The sequence below is a fragment of the Rhinolophus hipposideros genome (assembly GCF_964194185.1).
Source record: "Rhinolophus hipposideros genome assembly, chromosome: 8".
Classification (NCBI taxonomy): Eukaryota; Metazoa; Chordata; class Mammalia; order Chiroptera; family Rhinolophidae; genus Rhinolophus; species Rhinolophus hipposideros.
Genome location: NC_138054.1, coordinates 59,354,513 through 59,375,814, shown reverse-complemented (window position 1 = coordinate 59,375,814; position 21,302 = coordinate 59,354,513). Strand labels below are relative to the sequence as shown.

The window sequence follows — 21,302 nt, the reverse complement described above, 5'->3', positions numbered from 1 at the left end:
AACTGTATCACAACACTGAATATAAGAAAATCTTTCACATATGTAGTTTTGTGAATGGAATTATATAAAACATATTTCATGTATACAGACATACCTATAAGGTTGCTTATAATAAGCTGTGCTAATTGTATTGATATGATTCTCTAAGGCTTGAAGTTTCAAATTGTTGTTGAACAGATTAGTCTATTTTTTCCTTTTGTTCTTCTGCCCGTTTTTAAGAGGTTAAATTAATTTATTGTCACATTTGATCATTTCAGAATGTATAATGAGCTTAAATAACATAATTACATATTCCATTTTAGAGTTTCTTATCAGGATTAGAAAGGAATGGAATACAAAAGTAGCAGTACTTACAGTGATGATATTTCATGGTGATGTAAAGTGGAGTTCGGTCAACTCAGTAAACAGTTTACCATGGAAACTTCAGGAAAGTACACATTTTGGATGGTAATCGGAGCACCAGTCTTAGATAAAATGTTAGATTAGGATAGAAGAGATTTACAAACTTGGAACTGCCAAACAGTAGCAGCCATTCAAGAGATCTTAAAAGTAGTGTAAAAATGCTTTGGTGACTGACTCTCTCCTTGGCTGGCTAAGCATTTACCTTATGCTTGACAGCAACTGTAATTACTTCTCTGGTAGGAACTTAGTAACTAGAGTCCCCTTCTTGGTTCATAAGCATTTGATTCCCTCCTTTATATTTACCCTTAGCTTATGAATCCATTAAGTTCTGACTTAAGTCCCACCCCCTCTTCAGTTCTTTGGTATAATAAGCATTCTTGATGTGATAGCCATGTATAATTTACTCCCTGACAAACATTCCCTATTTGATTTGGAATCTCAGGGCTTTGGGGTTTCCACTTAATCCCATTATCGTGACTTTGTCTTTGTTCTCTTGAGACCCTTTCACTCATTACAGGTCTCCTTGGGAAGCAGCAACATGTATAATTAGAAGGGAATAGATTTCAGAAATAACACTCATCTCCAGCTTTTTCTTATATGTTCTATACATTATCGATATCTACTTATGTGATTGGGTTGTAAAGCATCCTATAAAAACTAAGGATCTTTGCTATTTGTTTCACAAATTACAGTATTTCATCAATTTTATATCACTCATTAGAAAAATGAGTTTTTTGTCCCTTTGGATAAAAAATATTTAAATAACTCATTTTACTCTTTCCAGTTGGCTTTTTAATTTTTTTGAATGGATAATAAATGTACATGGAAGTCAAAACATACAAAAGGATAGGCATAATTAGAGAATTTAAGTTGCATGAGAAATTTCTGTTTTCCTCTTAAAATTCAAATTGAAGACTTTCCAGAATAATGTATTACCATCTATTAGTAGTAGAGTCAGTATTATTTGTATTTTTGTAATTGCATATCTTTCACGTTTGTTTCAATCTGAAGATAAACATTCTAGCCAGGGAAACTAATACTTAAGTACTTATTCTAGCTGGTGATGCACGTTTATCTTTTTGCCTACAACCCTCTTACCTTTTGGAAGGAAGGTTACAATGAAGAGAATCTAGGAAAATGCAGAGGAAATTTGAGGGATTAAACTAGAAGACTACTTTAGTGAAAGTCAAAAGACTATTTTGTTGTTGATACAATGAGTTTAATAACATAATTTTTTGTTATTATGCTCTACTAGTATAATATTCAACATCATCTGATTCTACCTTTTTTAATTTTTATTAAATTTATTGGGGTGACATAGACTAGCAAAATGATATAGGTCTCAAGTGTACATTGCTATAATACATCATCTATATATTGTATTGTGTGTTCACGACCCAGAGTCAGCTCTCCTTCCATCACCATACACCACCCCTTTTCCCTCTTCTACCACCCACTTCCCCTCAAACCCTCTGGTAACCATTAAACGGTTGTCTGTGTCCATGATTTTTTGTTTGTCTTGTTTGTTTGTTGCTTTCAGTTTTATATGCCACAGTATGGCGGTGCTTCTACATTCTTAAACAAGACCTCCTTGCACTGTAAAAAAAAAAAAAATGCTCCCAGTGATTGAATTGGTGACAAATATAAGCAGTATCCCTTTCAAATGGACAATTCAGATCTTTTTATGGTTGATAGTATGAAAATACACATTATCTTGAGGTATCCTTTTCAGCTTCCACCTGGTTATTAGGTGATTTCTTCAAGACCTTTATCACCCTATCTTATTTGCTTGTCTTATTATTATTTGCTTATGTGTATCTTATTTGCTTATGTGTTTATTATTTGTCCCCTCCCACTAAAATATGAGTCCCAGGACTCTCTTCTTAAGAGAGGAAGTATCACTGGCTTCAGAACAGTGTCTAGCACATGATAAGTGCTCAGTAAATAACCCTGGAATTAATTAATCTGACTCTCATTGAATAGCAGTTCTTCAGATGGTAGTATGAGCCATTTATAGTTAAATCCCTATTGTGTACTATGCTACAAGCAAAATTTAAGGATAAATCTAAAAGTGTCAAGGGACACAAGAGTGAATAATATGTGGCCCTTTTCTTTGAAGTACTAACAAAGTTCCAGCTAATTTTTAAAATGTATACCTTTTACTTTCAGAAAGGATTTACAATAGCTTTCAGTAAAAGTCACATATAATAAAACTGATAAAAATGTAAAAGCTAAAAACTAGAAGGAAAAATGGAAACGTCATAAATTTAAAATTGGAGTTAACATAATTCCCATAATCAAGCATGAACTTTAGTTTGAACTTTCTAATATTTAAGGCAAAGAAACACTGGATATATAATTCTTAACTGACAAATGAACACATTGTCAGTTGGTATAAAAAGAATGTTTCTTGATATTGAATTCTAAAAGAACTCATCACAGAATTCTTATATAAAGGACACTAAATTATATGATGGATAATATAGTTAATGTTTATGTGATTATTTCCCTATATAATCATTTCTTTATATATTCTTGCTAAAAGATAAAGACATAATATTAAAATATAACATTAAATTAAAAGCATTTTTTGTAGAAATACTAATCTATTGTAGCTTAGATATATTTTTTAATAGAATCACTTATTACAAGTGATATTTGATTATATAGTCTTATTATTCCAAGTTTTTCTTACAAGTGCCATTTGTTTGCACTGACTTTGTGAAGAGCCTGATAGCAATCAGTTCAAGATAACTATCTGACAAGGATACAAAGTCATTTATTATTTATTAAAGGAAAAACAGTATAATTCAGATGATCGGTATACAAATAATAAAGTATAGAATCTGTTTTGAAAATTAAGAAGGTTGACTTTTACTCTCACAAGATTAATAACATATTTGATAACTTTTTCCAGCTTTTAATATGTTTTCATTCATTAATTAGTTTAATCATTCCAAACCCCCAAGAGGTAGATGTAGTGGGATTGGTGGATCATAGGGTAGTTCTAATTTTTATTTTTTGAGGATCTCCGTATTGTTTTCCATAGTAGCTGCACCATTTTGCATTCCCACCTACAGTGTACAAGAATTCCAGTTTCTCCACATTCTCACCAATACTTGTAGTCTTTTTTTTAGTGGCCATCCTAACAGGTCTGAGTTGTGGTTTTCATTTACATTTCCCTAATGGATAGTGATGTTGAACATTATTTCATATGCCTATTGGCCATTTGTATGTAATGGCTTCTTTGGAAAAATGTCTATTCACATCTTTAACCAATTTTTAAATTGGGTTATTAGTTTTTTTACTATTGGGTTTAGCGTTTATATTTTGGAAATTAACCTTTTATGGTTTGCATATGTTTTTTCCATTTTGTATGTTTCTTTTTTACTCTGTTGATGTTTTTTGTTTGTTTGTTTGTTTTGCTGTACAGAAGCTTTTTAGTTAGATATTTTTGCTTTCAGTGTCACATTCATGAAATAATATCCAAGACTAATATCATAAAGCTGTTTTCTTTTAGGAGTTTCATAGTTTCAGAAGAAAATTGTCTTTTTGTACATTGATCTTGTATCCTGCAATCTTGTTAAACTCAATTGTTCTACTAATTTATTTAAAGTTTCACAGGTTTTTCTACATAGATGATCCTGTACTCTGTGGGCTTTGTACATTCAAGCTGCTATAATCAAATACCACCAACTTGGTGGCTTATAAACAACAGAAATGTATTTCTCACAGTTCTGGTGGCTGGAAGTCTGAGATCAGGGTGCCATCATGGTCAAATGTTATGTCAGAAGAGATCGCTTCTTGTTTCTTGCTGTGTCCTCAGATGGTGGAAGGGGCTTGGGAGCTCTGCTGGGTCTTTTTCATGAGAACACTAATACCATTTATGAGGGCTCCTCTCTCATGACCTTAAACACCTCTCGAAGGCCTCGCCTTCTAAAACTCATTGGACACGAATACTGCATTGGACATTAGGATTTCAACACATAAATTGGAGAGGCACAAAAGCATTCAGACAGTAATGCTTAGAATACAAACATTTATTCTTTTTTAATCTAGATGCCATTTTCTATGTGTTTTTTTTTTCCCATGGCTGGTTGCACTGGCTAGAACTTTAGTGCAGTGTTGAATTGAATAGAAGTTATGAGAGTGCACGTCCCTGTATTGTTCCTGATTGTAGGAGGAAAGCATTCGGTTTTTCACCATTAAGTCTGATTTTTTTTTTTTTGTAAATGGCCCATATCAGGTTGAAGAACCTGATAAGTAGGATAGAGTTCCCTTCAACCCTAGTTTGCTGACAGTTTTTTGTTTTTGTTTTTTAAATCAGGAATGGATGTTGGATTTTATCAAATTTTTTCATGTCTACTGGTATAGATCCATATCAATCGTGTGGGTTTTCATTTCAAACTTGTTAATATGGTGAATTGCATTGATTGATTTTAAAATGGTAAACCAACCCTGTATTCTTGGGACAAACCCTAGTTGGTCATGAAATATTATCCTTTTAATATAATGTATTCAATTTGCTAAAATATTGTTTAAAATTTTTGCATCTATGTTCATGATTTAATTTATAATTTTTTCTCTCCTCTCACTCTTACTCTTGTTTGGTTTTGGTATCAGGGTAATGCTGACTTCAAAGGATGAATTGAAAAGTATTTTTCTTCAGATTTTTGGAAGCATTTATGAAGAATTAATATTATTTTTCTCCTTAAATATTTGGTAGAATTTACCAGTGAAGCCACCTGGACGTGGAATTTTCATTGTAGGAAGAATTTTAACTACAATTTCAATTTCTTTAGTAGATATGTGTCTATGTTACCCTCTTCTTGAATAAGCTTTGGAAATTTATGTCTTTTAAGGAATTTTTCCATTTCATGTAAATTGTTAAATTTACTAGCATAAAATTGTTCATAATATTGCCTTACTATTATTTTAATATCTGTAGAATCTGTAGTAATGTCACCTCTATAACTTCTGATTTTGGTAATTTGTGCCTTTTTTCTTTTTATTGATCAATTGAGCCAGAAGATTATCAATTTTATAAATCTCAAAGAACCAGCTTTTGCTTTTATTGATAATTGTCTATTGTTTTTCTTTTTTCTATTTCACTGGTTTTAACTTTGGTTTTTAATACTTTTTTCTTTTATTTACTTTGGGCTTAATTTGTTCTATTTATTCTAGTTTTTATGATCATTCACATATTTTTTTTCTAATGTGGCAGTTTTTTTGGTATAGATTTTTCCCCCTGCTTCAGTGGCAACCCACAAATCCTTATGTGTTGTGTTTTCATTTTATTTGGGTTGAGTTTTCTATAAATGTCAATTATATTTATGATGATACATGGTTTCCAAAGTTCTCTAGGGATCATCTCCATCCCAGTCAAGCCTAAAGGGAGAAAGAACATGGAGAAAGGTGCTTGGAAGCTTTTTTTGTGACATCATTTCCACTCAAATTCCACTGGTTAGAACTCAGTCATATGGCTTCACCTAATGGTATGGGAAGCTCGGACATGTACTATAGCTTTTTGCCTGGGAAGAAGAGGAAAATGTATTTGAACAAACAGCAAGAGCTTGTATAAGATAAGAAATACTTGAATCATGGGTATATAGTAGAAATTGTAAAGTTATGGGGGCCTGCTGTTTTCTTTTGTGGAAATTTTGTAACTGCAGATTAAATTTAATGAATACATATTCATTTAGGTTTTCTATTACTTCTTGAGTCACTTTTTGTAAGTCATTTTTTAGGTGTATATAATTTAGTATAAGTTTTAAAACAGTGGCATGAAGTTGTTGAAAGTTTTATTTTAATCTCTGCTATAACTGTAATTATGTTCATTCTTCATTTTAATATTGTTTACTTGTACCTTCTTTTTTTTATTTGGCTAATCTTACTAGCCAATCTTATTAGTCAATACCAAAAATCTTAATTTTTATTCTATTAATTTCCTTACTTCTTTCTTTCCTCAAGATTATTTGGGCTTATTTTGCTCATCCTTTTCAATTTGTAATTTGAATGCCACATTCATTATTTTTCAGATTTCTTTTCTAATATCTGTATTTAGGACCATATCTTTCCCTTGCATTTGGCTCCACCTTTGTTGCTGCAAGTATTTATACAGAATGCTCTCATTACTGGTTACTTCTGTGTATTTTTAAATTTCCATTGATTTCCTCTTTAATGCATGAGTTATTTATAGTGTGATTTTCAATTTCCACAAGTATGGGAGCTTTAGAGTATGTATTAGATTATTAATTCCAAAATTAATTGCATTATTGTCAGAGAATGTGGTATGTTTAATAATGCTTCTATAAAGCTGTTGAATCTTGCACTATAACCTCATAAGTTTGAGGTGTCTTCCTATTTATGTTATTAATTCCCTTCAACATTATCTTATTTATTTCTTATTCTAATTCTACAAGATAGATAATATGACTCCTGTTTTTCAAATAAGAACATTAAAATCCAATCAACATAATAAGTAACTATTTCAAGTTTACAGATTTAGTCTTATATCCAATCAGCTCAGACACAAACTAAAAAAATCAGTATGGTCAACTTTTTATACTGGTTACATATGAGCCCTGCTTACATTTCATTATAAATATTTACACCTCCAGGGCAAGGATTCATTCTTATTTAAATAGATTTTTAATTCCTCCCCTGGTGCCTAAAACAGTATCTCACACATATTTGGTGTTCGATAGATGTTTATTGAATTGGAGTAAACCTGAGACTGAAATCTGACAAAACCCTAAAAGTATAATAAACAGGTAATTTGTGAATACTCAAAAAACAAACAAAAAAACAGGACTTGTAGTTCTGTGATAATTGCAAAAAATAGCGTGAAAACATTGCTGGTACAAATACTTAGTAATTCTGGTTAAAGTTATATATAATCATCTCTATTTATATGTATATGTCTATTTATATTCTTTGTGTATCTATATATCTATCCATATATTCTTTAACACACCTACCTAGATCTAGATTAAAGGATATATCTGTATCTAATCTAGATGTTAAAGGATAGAGGGGCAAAGGAAAAGGGACCTACAAAGGAAATAAAGATATAGCTAGAGAAAAAGGAAGAAAACCAGGTGAATTTAGGTTACTGACAAGGTGGGAGAGTGATCAATAGTGACCATTTGATTTTGTGTTAATTAAGTTATTAATGACCTTGGAAATAGAAGTTGTGAAGAAGTAGAAACTCTCATTTTAAGAGTTTGGCTGCAAATGGTAAGAAAAGGATCAATTGTAAGTTGGAGAGTGTTGTGAGTAAAAGAGAATTTTGTTTATTTTAAGATGGAAGAGTCATAACCTGGTTTAAGACGTAATGTCTTTGGCTAGCTATCTCCTACTCATTCTGTAAGATTCAGCTTAGGTGTTATCTTAAGGAAACTTCCTGCACTTGGTCAAACTGCCTCTGTTGTCTTAGCATTGTCAACAGGTCATTATCATAGAACTTAGAATATTTTAATGAATATATCCATTTAAATGTCTTATCCCCTCCAGAATGTAAACTCTATGATCATGTGTTACTTATCTTTGAATCACTAATTCTTGGCAGGGGTTTGGCAATACAAAGTTCTCAAACAATGTTCAACTAAACTATGAAGCCTTTTTTTTTTTTAACTTTTCTCTGTCTTTTTATAGATCTTCCCATGTCTGCATTTTGTACTTATTTCTTCCCTTATAACACCTATAACACTTTTTAATTGCATTTATTCTTTTTCACGTTTATGACCTTCCTACTAAACAAACTACTTACATTATTCATTTTTGTGATGCTAGCATCTAGCACACTGCCTATCATTCATTCATTGATTATTCAATCATTTCTTGAGTAACCAGTCATTATTCTAAACTCTGAGAATACCATGGTGAAAATGACTTATCTTCTAGTAAAGGGAAGAGATAATATACAATAAACCAATAAGTAAAGATTTTTTATGATAGTAATTAAAAACAAAGAAACAGGGGGATATGATAGAGCCTTTTGAAAGTGAAGAGTAATCATTACTTTGGATAGGATACTTAAGGGCATAGTCAAGGAAGTAAAAATGCTACCGTTTGTATATAGTGTTTCTTTATAATATATATTGACTAAAACATCAAAATGAGAGCTCTTAATGATCTCAGAGGTAAGCCTTTTCATTTTGATTTAGAGAGAAAGTGCAACTTGTTGAAGGTATTTAGCAAATATGTAATTTGTCTTTCTCTTGGTAAAGTGCTTTGGAAACTTTCAGATTCTTTATACCTCACTGAAATTCCTCTGAGATGTAAATGACCCATTTAAACCAGGGACTGAAATGATTTTCTAATCACACCTATTTTCTTCTCTAATGGAGAATTTTAAAAAAAAAAGGATAAAGAGGCGGACAGAGACAGAGAACTTCAGGAGGAGAAAACTAAATGGGCTGTAAACACAGTGATAACAACAAAGAAGGTGCTGCAAGGAGATCTGTAGCATCTAAGTAAGGAGTCAAAAATTGCATATGAAGCTTCAAAATTTTCTTTCTAATTTTTCTATGATTCTCATGGTAGAAAATTAGGACATACAGAAAACTCTGCAGTAGAAAATTATAACTCTAAACCCTTACCCCAGGTATAACTAATATTGATTATTTTCCTTATACAAATATGTTGTGTCCCTTTTTCTCTTTTTATAAAATTGAGATCATATTGTTTTTATATTTTTTAAATATTTAAGAAAATCAGAAAAATGAAAATAAAAAAGGACAAAGAATAAAAAAACCCAACGTATCACCTACTAAATAAATATTTTTTGGTCATATAAATTTCAGATCTTTAATTTCTTAAAGCAATAAAACATTACAGATAAAGTCTAAGGTTGTGTTTTATCCATAATCCCACACCCCTCATTTCCTCCCCAGATACAACTAATATGTATTTGGTGTATTTTAATACTTCTGTTACATTAATGTTTTTTAAAGGATATTATTTTGTGTTTTCTTTTAATGTGCATAAATAGAATCAGTACGTAATTGGAATAATTGAATGTAAATTTATGGAAATTGCTTTTCACTGAAAATTGTTTTTGCAGTTCTATTCATGCTGGGACATGTAGATCTAGTTTATTCATAAGTCCTAAGTGCTAAGCTTGATGAATTTGCACAGAACACACCTGTGTAACCAGCACCCAGTTTAAGAAACAGAACATTATCAGCTTCTTTGAACTCCCCTTGATGTCTGTGTTTGAACTTTATGTCTGCCTTCTTTTGCAGAACACCATTTAGGAAATTTTTCCTTATTGTTGTGCATAGTTGTAGTTATTCTTCCCCATTGTTATAGAATATTTTGTTTTCAGAAATTTAACTTTTTTAATTTATCCATTCAACTATTGATGGGCAACTGGTCAGTTTCTAATATGTGGCTCTCTCAAATAGTGATGCATAAACATTCTAGTACATATTTTTGTGAACATACTTGTATGGATGCACTTCAGTTATGTATATGTCTAAGAATTGCTGGGTCATAGGACATACATATGTTCAGCTTTATTAATAGTGCCAAACAGTTTTCCAAAGCACTGTACAAAATTACCTTCACACCAGTGAATGAGAATTCAGGTTACTCTGCCTCCTTGGCAACACTTGATATTTTCTTTTTCATTTTAGGCATCATATAGAGTTGTCATATTATTTCATTGTGGTTTAATTTGCACTTTCCTGATTATCAGTGAAGTTTTTTTTTTGTTTATTGGCCACTTAGATATTTTCTTTTATGATACCCTTACATATTTAGCATTCATACTTAACAGTTTTTTTCTAACAAATCTAAAGATATTCAGTGTCTCTATTCTTCACCCAATACAGATAAGGAAGAACCTTAGCAACTTTAAAATTACTACTGTCCTGTCACTTAACAGTTGTGTGCCTTTAAGCAGGTTACTTAACCTCATTTTGCCTCATCTGTTTCCTCATCTGTAAATAGAAATGTTCAGAAATATACTGACACAAATATAGTTAACTGATTTTTTAAATTTTATTTTTTTAAAGATTTTTATTGGAATATAGCTAACATACAATATTATCTGAGTTTCAGATGTAGACCATAGTTATTCAACATTTATATACCTAAAAAAGTGATCACCATGATAAGTCCAGTAACCATCTGACACTACCATGCTATCACAATATTACTGACTATATTCCTTATGTTGCACATTCCACCCCCATGACTTATTTGTTTTATACCTGGAAATTTGGACTTTTTATTCCCCTTCAGCTTTTAACCCCTTTTAGAATTTTTCAATTACAGTTGATATTCAATATTGTTTTATATTAATTTCAGGAATACAGCATAGTGGTAGGGCAGGTACATACTTTAAGAAGTGATCCCCCTGATTAGTGTAGTATCCATCTGACACCTTACATAGTTATTACAATATTCTGACTGTATTCCTTATGCTATACCCTACAATCCCATGACGACTTTATAACAACCAATTTGTACTTTTTAATTCCTTCCCCTTTTTCACCTACCCTTTAACCTCCCTCCCATCTGGCAATCATCAAAATGTTTTCTGTATCTATGAGTTTATTCCTGTTTTGTTTATTTTATACTTTAGATTCCACATATAAGTGAAATCACATTGCATCTGTCTTTCTCTGTCTAACATACTCCACTCAGCACAATACCCTCTAGGTCTATCCATACCACTGCAGATGGTAAGGCAACTCAATTAAGAAAGGATAGTCTTTCCAACAGATGGTGTTGGAACCATTGCACATACAATTATGTACAATTATGTAATACATCATCTATATATATCACATTGTGTGTTAAACTATAAATTTTTTATAGGAGAAAATCTTTGTACCTGGGCTAGGCCAGGAGTTCTCACATAGGAGCCACAGCACAATCCATAAAAGAAAAAATTGATAAATTGGACCTCACTGAAATTAAAAAGTTTTACCCTGTGAAAAACACTATTAAGAGAATTGAAAAGACAAGGCATGGACTGGGAGAAAATATTTCCAAATCGCATATCCGACCAATGTCTTGTATCCAGAATATATAAAGAATCCTAAAAAATTAGCAAAGATTTAGACAAATACTTCACTAAAGAAGGTATACAGATGCCAAATAAGCACATGCCAAGATGCTCAACATCATTATTAAGGGAATGAAAATTTAAACCACAATGAAATACCGCTGCACGTCTGTTAGGATGGCTGAAATAAAACTGACAATACCAAGTGGTGGTGATGACACCAAGCAGCTGGAGAGATCATACACTGCTGGTGGGAGAGTAAGACACACAGCAACTGTGGAAAGCAGTTTGGCAGTTTCTTACCAATTTAAATATACACTTGCTACCTGACTCTACTGAATAGAACTTATGTGCAAACAAATACCTGTATGCAAGTGTATAGTAGCTTTATTCCTAATAACCCCAAATGTCTCTCAGCTGGGGAATAAACAAACTGGTACATTTATAAAATGGACTGTTACTCAACAACAAAAAGATAAAAACTACATGATGAATCTCAACTGCATCATGCTAAGTGAAAAAAGCCGAACTCAGAAGGCCACATATTATATGATACCACTTATATGAAATTCTAGAAAGACTAAAGTATAAGGTTGAAGAAGAAGGATCAAAAATAATCAGTGGTGGGCCGGCCCGGTGGCGCAGGCGGTTAGAGCTCCGTGCTCCTAACTCCGAAGGCTGCCGGTTCGATTCCCACATGGGCCAGTGGGCTCTCAACCACAACAACAACAACAAAAAACTAAAATAAGATTATAGTGGAAAAAATGTCATCCATAAATAAATCACAATTTGTAAAAAAAAAAAAAATAATAATAATAATAATAATAATAATAATCAGTGGTTACCCGCAGTTGGTACTTGGCCTCCTAAAGGCAGGGCAAGGAAATTTTTTGGTGGGGAGGGAAGTGTTCTGTAAGTTGATTGTGGTGGTGATTAAGAACTCTGTATTTGTCAAACTGATAGCCCTGCAAACACGTGCACAAAATAAATTTTACTATGTATAAATTTAAAATTGTTTTAAAGTAAAAATCTTAGGTTGCATCTCTGACTATTGTTTCTTTGTTATCTCTCTATCCTTACTTTTGGAACCTCTATTAGTTTTATGTTATATACTCTTAATCTTTTTCAAGTATTACTATTTATCATAAATTTATTTCCTTATGTAATTGGGTGAATTTCTCAGTATTATCTTTCATTTCATTAATTATGTTCAAGAAAGAGTTTACTCCATCTTAAATTTTTTTTTATTTTTTAGTTCCAAGATTCCTCCTCAGTCCATTTGAATTGGTCTTTTATTGGTGACTCAGTAGTTTTTTGTCTCAGAGATTTTGGTAACGCAGAGTCATTCACTGCGCCAGAGGATGGATTGAGGCCTTGTCTCAAGGATTTTCTCTGCTTCTTCTAGTTATTAATAATTCCTGCTTCCAGATCTTAGTAGCCCCTACTTGCTTCTCTGTGTTGCTTTTCTTCTTTTGTCTATCTATAGAAATCCTTACATTTGAGTACAACTATGTCTTTTACATTTTTTGAAATATAGGTTTTATCTGTCTTGCTTTTATCATTTTGATACTATCTGACATTTCCTTATACCACTATGCCAGTGATTGTCAACTGGGGGCAATTTTACCCAGCTCCCAGAATACATTTCTTAATACCTGGAGACATCTTTAGTACAATGCACAGGAGCATCCCAGCAACAAATTACCTGGTTCTAAAGATCAATAGTATTGATGTTAAGAAACCCTGCACTAAATAGTTAAAGAATACTATATTTTTCAATTATAATATCCCCATAGCCTATTTAATTGACTTCCTAATGTGGGGCATTTAGAGGTTTTGTGGGGTTTTTTTGTTTGTTGTGGGTTTTTTTTGTATTATGAGTATCACTTTGATAAATAGCCTTATATAACTGGTACCATTAATTAATTCCCAAATGTAAACATTTCTGAACCCAAAGAAAACAAAGATTTGAGAAGCACTGTCTTGGAAGCTGAAAATTACTTAGGAAACAACAAAAGTGTGAGAACTCTTTATCATGTCATATCCTTAGTGGAACTTATGATATATTTACACATAAAGACCTTCTATTAGTTTTATACTTTTAAACGCTTTTTTCCCAAATAATATACTCCAAAGTTTTCTTAATGCCCTTCCATTTCTGTATACCCTTCTGCAAAGGCTTTCTACAGCTCGCTTTATGCATAAGTAGCAGATTTCAGAATCTTAATGAGTACTTGACCAATCTGATTGTAATTTCTTTTCTTTATTCCTAATTTTTTAAAATATATACCTATATTAAGATTATTGGTATTTAACAGTATGGGGAATATAATCAGTGATGTTGTAAAGATTATGTGGGGTGCCACATGGGCACATGGGAGATCACTTCATGTACTGAGTAGATGCCTGACCACTGACTATGTTCTGGAAGCTAAAGTTGAACATACTGAATGTCAACTATAATTTTAAAATTATATATATATATATATATATATATATATATATATATATATACACATATATATATATATGATGCCAAAAAATGTATACACATTTTAAGAAAGGAAAACTGTATTAAAATTGTAATTCTCAATATATATTGATAACAAAAGATGAATACAAGTCATGTTTGACTTCTGCAGTTACAAGAGGTGGTCAAAGTGGTTACCATCAGCGTCCAGACACTTCTGAATATAGCAAACTAGTGCTTGAGCAACGTTGACCGAAGTGTCCATTGTATACATTTTTTGGCACTATAGATAGATAGATAGATAGATAGATAGATAGATAGATAGATAATGTTCACGGGATGTGGAGTACAGCATAGGGAATATAGTCAATAGTATATTGACAGCTATATACGATGTCAGAGGGGTAGTAAATTGGAGGTGTTATCACTTTGTGAGGGGTGTAAATGTCTATTACATTGCTTTGTATACCTGAAACTAAAAAAAAGAAATTATTGGTATTAAGATAATAGAAAAAAAACAGGAGACTGGCCTTAATTTGTTAGCTACCCTTACTTAGTTCAGTTATTCTCTTACCTGGATCTCAATTTTAACATCTGTAAAATGAAGGAGTTATACCATATAATTCCTGTAGGCTTTTCCAATTATAAAGCTGTGATATGCTATTATTTGATATTGCTTTTATTTAGCTTTGGCTATGATCTTTCACTGTTCTTGAGTATAGATAAAACATTTCAAGATTCCTAAGATTTTTTTTTAATTCCTCATACTTATTCTTTATTGCCCTCATCTACCTCCTTGTAGTGACTGATAATCAAAACCTTAAAATGGACAGTGTCTTATGTTGGAGGACTGCAAAAAATGATACTGGAATGATACTGGAAAAGTAAAAAAAAAAATCACAGCTAGACTGGGAAAGGAGAAAACCAGATAAGAAAAAGGAGTTGACAGCTGTATAAAAACAAACAAAATCTAGGTCTCAAATCCTGGTAGGGTCAGAGAAATGTACCCTGGGCCCCAATCAGCATGAGACCCTGTGTAATTCTCAAACTCAGGATCATGAACTTTATTAGAAATGCACAGGTGCAGAATTCAGGTCTCCCAACTTCCTACTTAATGTTTTAATACTACTCTATGTAGTGTCATTTGAAATATTATATGATTTAATTTTACCTAGAGAATTAAGATACATGCATGAAATATTCTTGTTTAATTTATTTGTATAGGTTTTTTTAATCACTTAACTTATTTTCTGGCTGCTGGTGCTGTTACTTTGGGAATTGGCTTCTTTGCTTTGGCATCAGCTTTGTGGTTCCTGATTTGCAAACGAAGGTAAGGTATATTAGAATATTTTACTTTTTTTCTTCTAAAAATCCAATGAAAGACCTTTTCAAATGATACTAAACTTAAATAACTAAAATAGTATTGATTCTGTAATTTGAGATGTGGTTATAGACCCTTTGATTGGGGAGGGAAAGCTTTACATGATTAAAATAGCCTGAAAATAGAAGTCCTGGTAGTATAATTGTCCAAGTAGTATAGTAGCAATCTTCATGTATTTTAAGAAATAATGAGATCTGTTGTGTTCTCTAGAAGACATACGTTTGAATGACAACATAAAGCTAGAAATTTAAAACTCATTTAGAGGTTAAAAACATTACTGACAGGAAGATTCCCTTTCTTGAGAAGATGCTTAAGGAAAGAGCTGACAGAATGTTTTGGTATGATGCAAATGTAGCCTTTTGCCAGACACAGAAGAAAAGATACTTGGCATTTCAGTTCCTTTCAATCCTAAAATTTGGTGTTTTTAATTATTTAATCATTTGCTTTATTTGGTGTTAAAAATATATAAATTGTAACATGATCTTCCCACACACTCTTCCAGTAATCCCTTTCTCAGCAAATGAATACATACTCTATCCACTTGCACACGTCAGAAACTAGAAATTATTCACCTGTTCATTTTTTCAGCAAATATTTGTTGGGTACCTGCCATTGTTCTGTGAACGAGTCAGACAAGGTTTCTGTCTCATTCACTTGCAGTGACACTGGGAGGAGACAGATAATGAACAAATAGATAAAGTGGTCAGGGAATGCCTCTTCAAGTGGGCAGTATTTATTCTGACACCTGAGTGAAAAGGAGGAGACAGATATGTGAAGACCTTGTGGAAGAGCTTTCAAAGAGATAGTAAGTTCAAAGACCCCAAGTGGAAATGATGTTAGTATTGTTCAGTAAATAGAAAGGCCAGTGTGAATAGACTGTACTGAGAGGAAAATAATGATGAGATTGAAGAGGTAAGTACAGGCCAGATCACATAGGAGTTTGAAGGCTAGAATATGGAGTTTGGATTTTATTATTTGTGCTATTAGAAGAATGTAAGCAGAGGAATGACACACTATCATCATCATACTAGCTAACATTGAGTGCTTACTACATACTAGGCACTATTCTAAGTGCTTTATATATTATCTCGACTTCATAATAGCCCCATAAGGTAGCAGTAATATTATCCCCATTTTAAAAACTCAATAATGTCACCTATAGATAAATTACATTTTTATAACACTTCTTAAAATTTGAGGTATAATTTCCATACAAAAAAATGTGTAGATTTTAAATGTATGATGATGAATTTCAACAAATACGTGCCCATGTAACCACAATCTCAGTCAAGATACAGAAATTTCCCTCATGCTCATGTAAAGTTCCCTCATGCTCCTTTCCAGGCATTACTCCCCACCTCCCACCCAGAGGCAATTATTCTGATTTTTATCATCATAGATTAATTTCCTATTCTTGAACTTCATATAAATGTAACTATATGGACTTTATGTCTGGTTTTTCCCCATAGTATTTTTGAGGTTTATTTATGTTGTTGCATTTATCTGTAGTTCATTCTTTTTATTGATGAGTAATATTCCATTGTATGAATATATCCGAATTTGTTTGTTGTTTATTCTTCTGTTAATGGACATTTGGGTCATTTCCAGTTTTTAACTATTAGGAATAAAGCTGCTGTGAACATTCTTGTATAAATATTTTTGTATCTATGCTTTCACTTCTCTTGGGTAAATACCTAAAAGTGAAATTGCTGGAACATATGATTAACTTTGGATAAAGAAGATCACACACACACACACACACACACACACACACACGAATATTACTCAGCCAAGAAAGAATGAAACCTTGTCATTTGCGACAACATGGATGGACCTAGAGAGTATTATGCTAAGCGAAATAAGTCAGAGAGAGACAAATACTGTATCATTTCACTTATATGTGGAATCTAAAAAACTAAACAAACAAACAAACAAAACAAAACAAACAGGCTCATAGATACAGAGAACAAACTGATAGCTGCCAGAGGATTGGGCAAAAAAGGTGAAGGGGGTTAAGAGACGTAAAGTTATAGTTATAAATTAAGTCAACGGGGACACAATGTACAGCACAGGGGATATAGTCAACATCACAATAACTTCGTGTGGTGACAGGTGGTTTCTAGATTTCTGTGGTGATCACTTCGTAAGGTTTATGAATGTCAAATCTCTATGTTGTACAGCTGAAACTAATGTAATATTGCATGTTAGTTTTACTTTAATTAAAAAGAACTTTATATTCCAGAATGAAAAACTGAAACTGCCAGTTTTCCAAAGTGGGTGTACTCCCCCCTAACCAGCAATGTATGAGAGTTTTGATTTATATATTTTTAAAAGATTTTCTTCTCTGTGAAGCCTGAATTTTAATGGAGCCAGGGTGAAAGCAGAGACAAGTTACGAGGTTTTGCATAATCCCGGTGAGAGGTGATAGTGTCTTGGACTTCTATGGAAGTAGAAGGGATGAAAAGAAGGGATTGGATTGGGGATACGCTTAGTAAGTAAAGTTATCAGGGCTTCTTGATGAATTGGATGAGGTAAGAAAAGATAAGCGAAATGACAGAATTAATGCTAACACCTCCATTTTAACCATGAGCAATGAAGTAGTTAATCATGCTGTTTACTGAGATGAGATGATTAGAGGAGGGAACAAACTGAAGGAATGGTGATAAACTAGAAGCTGTATTATGGATGTAATTTTGAAAGCCTGTTAGACAGATATACAAAAGGAAATTTCAAATATGCAGTTGGATATACATGTATGAACTTCAGGAGAGAAGTCAGGGCTGACGATTTAGGTTACGTAAAGTCACAGAACTGGATGAGACGTAAGATTGAAAGAGGAGAACCGAGGACTGTGCCTTTCAGCCGACCAACATTTAAAAATCTAGTGAAAGAGTAGGAAGAATCAACAACATCTGGGAAATGTGTCAAAGAAGTCAAAATTACGACATTATGAAAATGTTTCAAGAAGGAGGCAATGACCAGTTATGTTGAAGGTGCTTAAGAAGTTGAGAAAGGTGAAGATAGAGAAATCATTTTTGGATTTGGCAATATGGAAGTTATTGATGGCCTTAAAGAGTTTTAGTGGAGGGATAGGTTACCTTTGAATGAAACACAAGACGGGAGAAAATTGAGACAAGTATAGACATCTCTTTCAAGAAGCTGTTTGTGTGTGTGTGAAAGGGAGCTGATAAATGGGGCAGTAGCCAGAGGAGAATGTGGGGTCAAGGAAGGATTTTTTTTTTTTCATCTAAAGATGGAAGACATACTTGATACCTCCTTTTCTCTTTCCCATCCCCACTAATTTTGAAACATCATCAAGTTTTATTTATTTTATCTCATAAATTGCTCAACTCTATTCATTTCTCTCCATCACCACTGCCAAGACCTTATCTAAGTTATCATTATCCCACACAGACTGCTGCAGCAGGAGTTATAACTGACGCCCCACCTTCACTATTGCCCTCCTTAATCTCGTCTTCACACTTCAGCCAGACATTTTCCAAATGCAAATCTAATTAAGTCACCCACCCTTGCACCCCATCCCCAGTGTATTATAAAGGACTCCCCATTGCTTTAGAATAAAGACAAAACGACATGACTTTTAAGTCCCCACATGGTCTGACCATGCATACTCCCCAATTTCATCTCCCACTTTCCCTCTTGCTTTCTGTACTTCTGCTGCATTGTTCTAATCTGGCCACTAGGTCTTTGGACTTGATATTCTTTCTGACTAGAATATTCTTACACCCACATCTCTCCTCCTCCACCACACTCTACCTAAAACTACTACCGGATTTCCCTGAAAATAAGACCTAACCGGAAAATAGGCCCTCGCATGATTTTTCAGGATGCTTGTAATATAAGTCCTACCCCAAAAATAAGCCCCAGTTAAGACTGGCAGCCAGATGGACACATTACGTATGTCCATTGCAACACATGACGGATGTATTGAATTATAAAGTAATAATATTAATATATAATTAAATATAAATAAATAATATTGACATTAATACTTAAAATAAATGATAATATAAATTATAATTAAGCTTTTATGAATACCCAAGTGGGCACCTTTGGACGCCTATGTAAACAGATGAACTCAAGACATTGCCAAATGACCAATCAGAGTATAGACACAATGCACAAATAATGTGCACACTTGATAACAAACGGACATGGTTGTGTCTAATATGAATCTTCATAATTCAATATGTTATGTGTTGTAACAGACGTACTTAATGCACTCATGTGAAATAAAGAAACGTTTTCTGAATTTTGGTGCTGCAATTTTTCGTCGCTTTTGTGTGGACCTTCATTCTTAACTGTCATCATTTTTGTTGCCACTCCTGTCTCATAAGTCTTCACTTAACACTTGATTTAATGGTAGATTTAAAGGGAATAATATTTTGACCCCCAGACAAGATGAGTGCAAAAAGAAAGAGCTATTCTGTCGAGTACAAGAAAGGAATCGTGACCGACTCCCAGGCCAAGAATCTTATGGCTTTCTGCAGAGAAGTTGGATCTCTGAGTGGTCCAAAAATGGCGAGCAGAGTATAACTTCAGCCAACAGGTGGACGAGGGACTGCTAAGAAGCGCAAGTGTGGATCAGGTCAGCAACCATTATTTCCTGAGCTGGAAAACATCATCTGTGAATGGACTGCTGACAGCAGAACAAAGGCTTTGGTTGTGTGCAGGGTTGATATTCAAGCATTTGCCCTTGCAATGGCACCACAGTTAGAAACATCCCCAGAAGAATTCAAAGCATCACACCACTGGCTGGATGGCTTCCTTCAGCGATATGAGCTGTCTCTAAGATTGACAATACTGTTCAAGCTGGAAGATACTGAAGTTATTAAACATGCACTTGCATTCAAGTCCTTTGTTGATGGTATCGACTTTTCTAAATACCAATTCTCCAACATGATTGCTATGGATGAAACTGCAGTGTTTGTGGGCCAAGGATCTCAAACGACAATTGATCAGAGGAGTGCCTCGTCAATCTACATTCCCTCTACTGGGTACAAAAGTGCACGTGTTACCTGTATTTTGGCAATTCACCTGGATGGAAAGAAAGCCCCACCTCTAATCATCAGTAAGGGCAAGAAAGTATAAGGTTGAACGTGTTTCAGGCATTTATGTTCTTGAAACCAAAAGAGTCTGGTGCACACAAGCAGTGATAAGGAAGTGGGTCAATTTAATGCTGCCACTTGTTTTGCGAGGTGGCCAAAGAGGTCTGCTAGTCTAGGATTCAGCCAGCACTCACTGCACTAGACATGAGCAACTTCCTTGCAGAGAGAAGAACAGATCAAATAATGATTCTGATAGGAATGACTGACTATCTCCAGACTCTTGATATTGCAATAAACCATTCAAGGACCATTTGCGCATGGAAATCAATGACTACATTGAAAATAGAATGGAGAGAACTCAGCGTGGAAACTTTGTGAAGACTCGCCTGCAAGAGGTCATGACTTGGGTGAAGAATTCATGGGATGAAATCACTGACAGCTGTGTTGCCGATGCACTATGGGCAGGCTACATGGACAAGACGTGCTCACTGAAGGAGAGCTCTACTGCTGGACGTGAGAGATTGGGGCCAATGCTTCTGCAGGAAATGGAGTCGCAAGAAATTCAAGACGGAATTCGGCATTTGGAGAGTTAGGACAATGTTCCAGACGATGATGACATGACTGTATTTGAATAAATGTAGATTTTTGTACATGAATAAATGAATAAATGTAGATTTTTGTACATGAATAAATGTAGATTGTTGTACATGAATAAACGTAGATTGTTGTACATGAATAAACGTAGATTGTTGTACATGAAAAAAATGAGATCACCTGAACGTAAGCCCTAATGTGTCTTTTGGAGCAAAAATTAATGTAAGACCCAGTCTTATTTTCGGGGAAATATGGTACTGTGTCTGCAGATACCCAATTCAATCATCCCTGCCTCAGAAAAGCCTTCCCTGACTACTCTAACCAGATTAATTCCCTTTGCTATATAGTACTCACATAGTACCAGGT

At 33.5% G+C, this 21,302-nt stretch overlaps 1 protein-coding gene across 1 annotated transcript in view; it reads left to right on the top strand.

The window, feature by feature from the left end:
- Positions 1 to 5,894: 5,894 nt before the first annotated feature.
- LOC308500894 (uncharacterized protein C1orf185) overlaps positions 5,895 to 21,302 on the top strand; it is a gene marked incomplete at both ends in the record, with an annotated part of 28,714 nt that continues 13,306 nt past the window's right edge. The window contains 2 exons of the mRNA XM_081056415.1: positions 5,895 to 5,952; positions 15,117 to 15,222. Coding sequence (XP_080912541.1) covers positions 5,895 to 5,952; positions 15,117 to 15,222 — 164 coding nt within the window. The remainder of the gene's footprint in view (positions 5,953 to 15,116; positions 15,223 to 21,302) is intronic.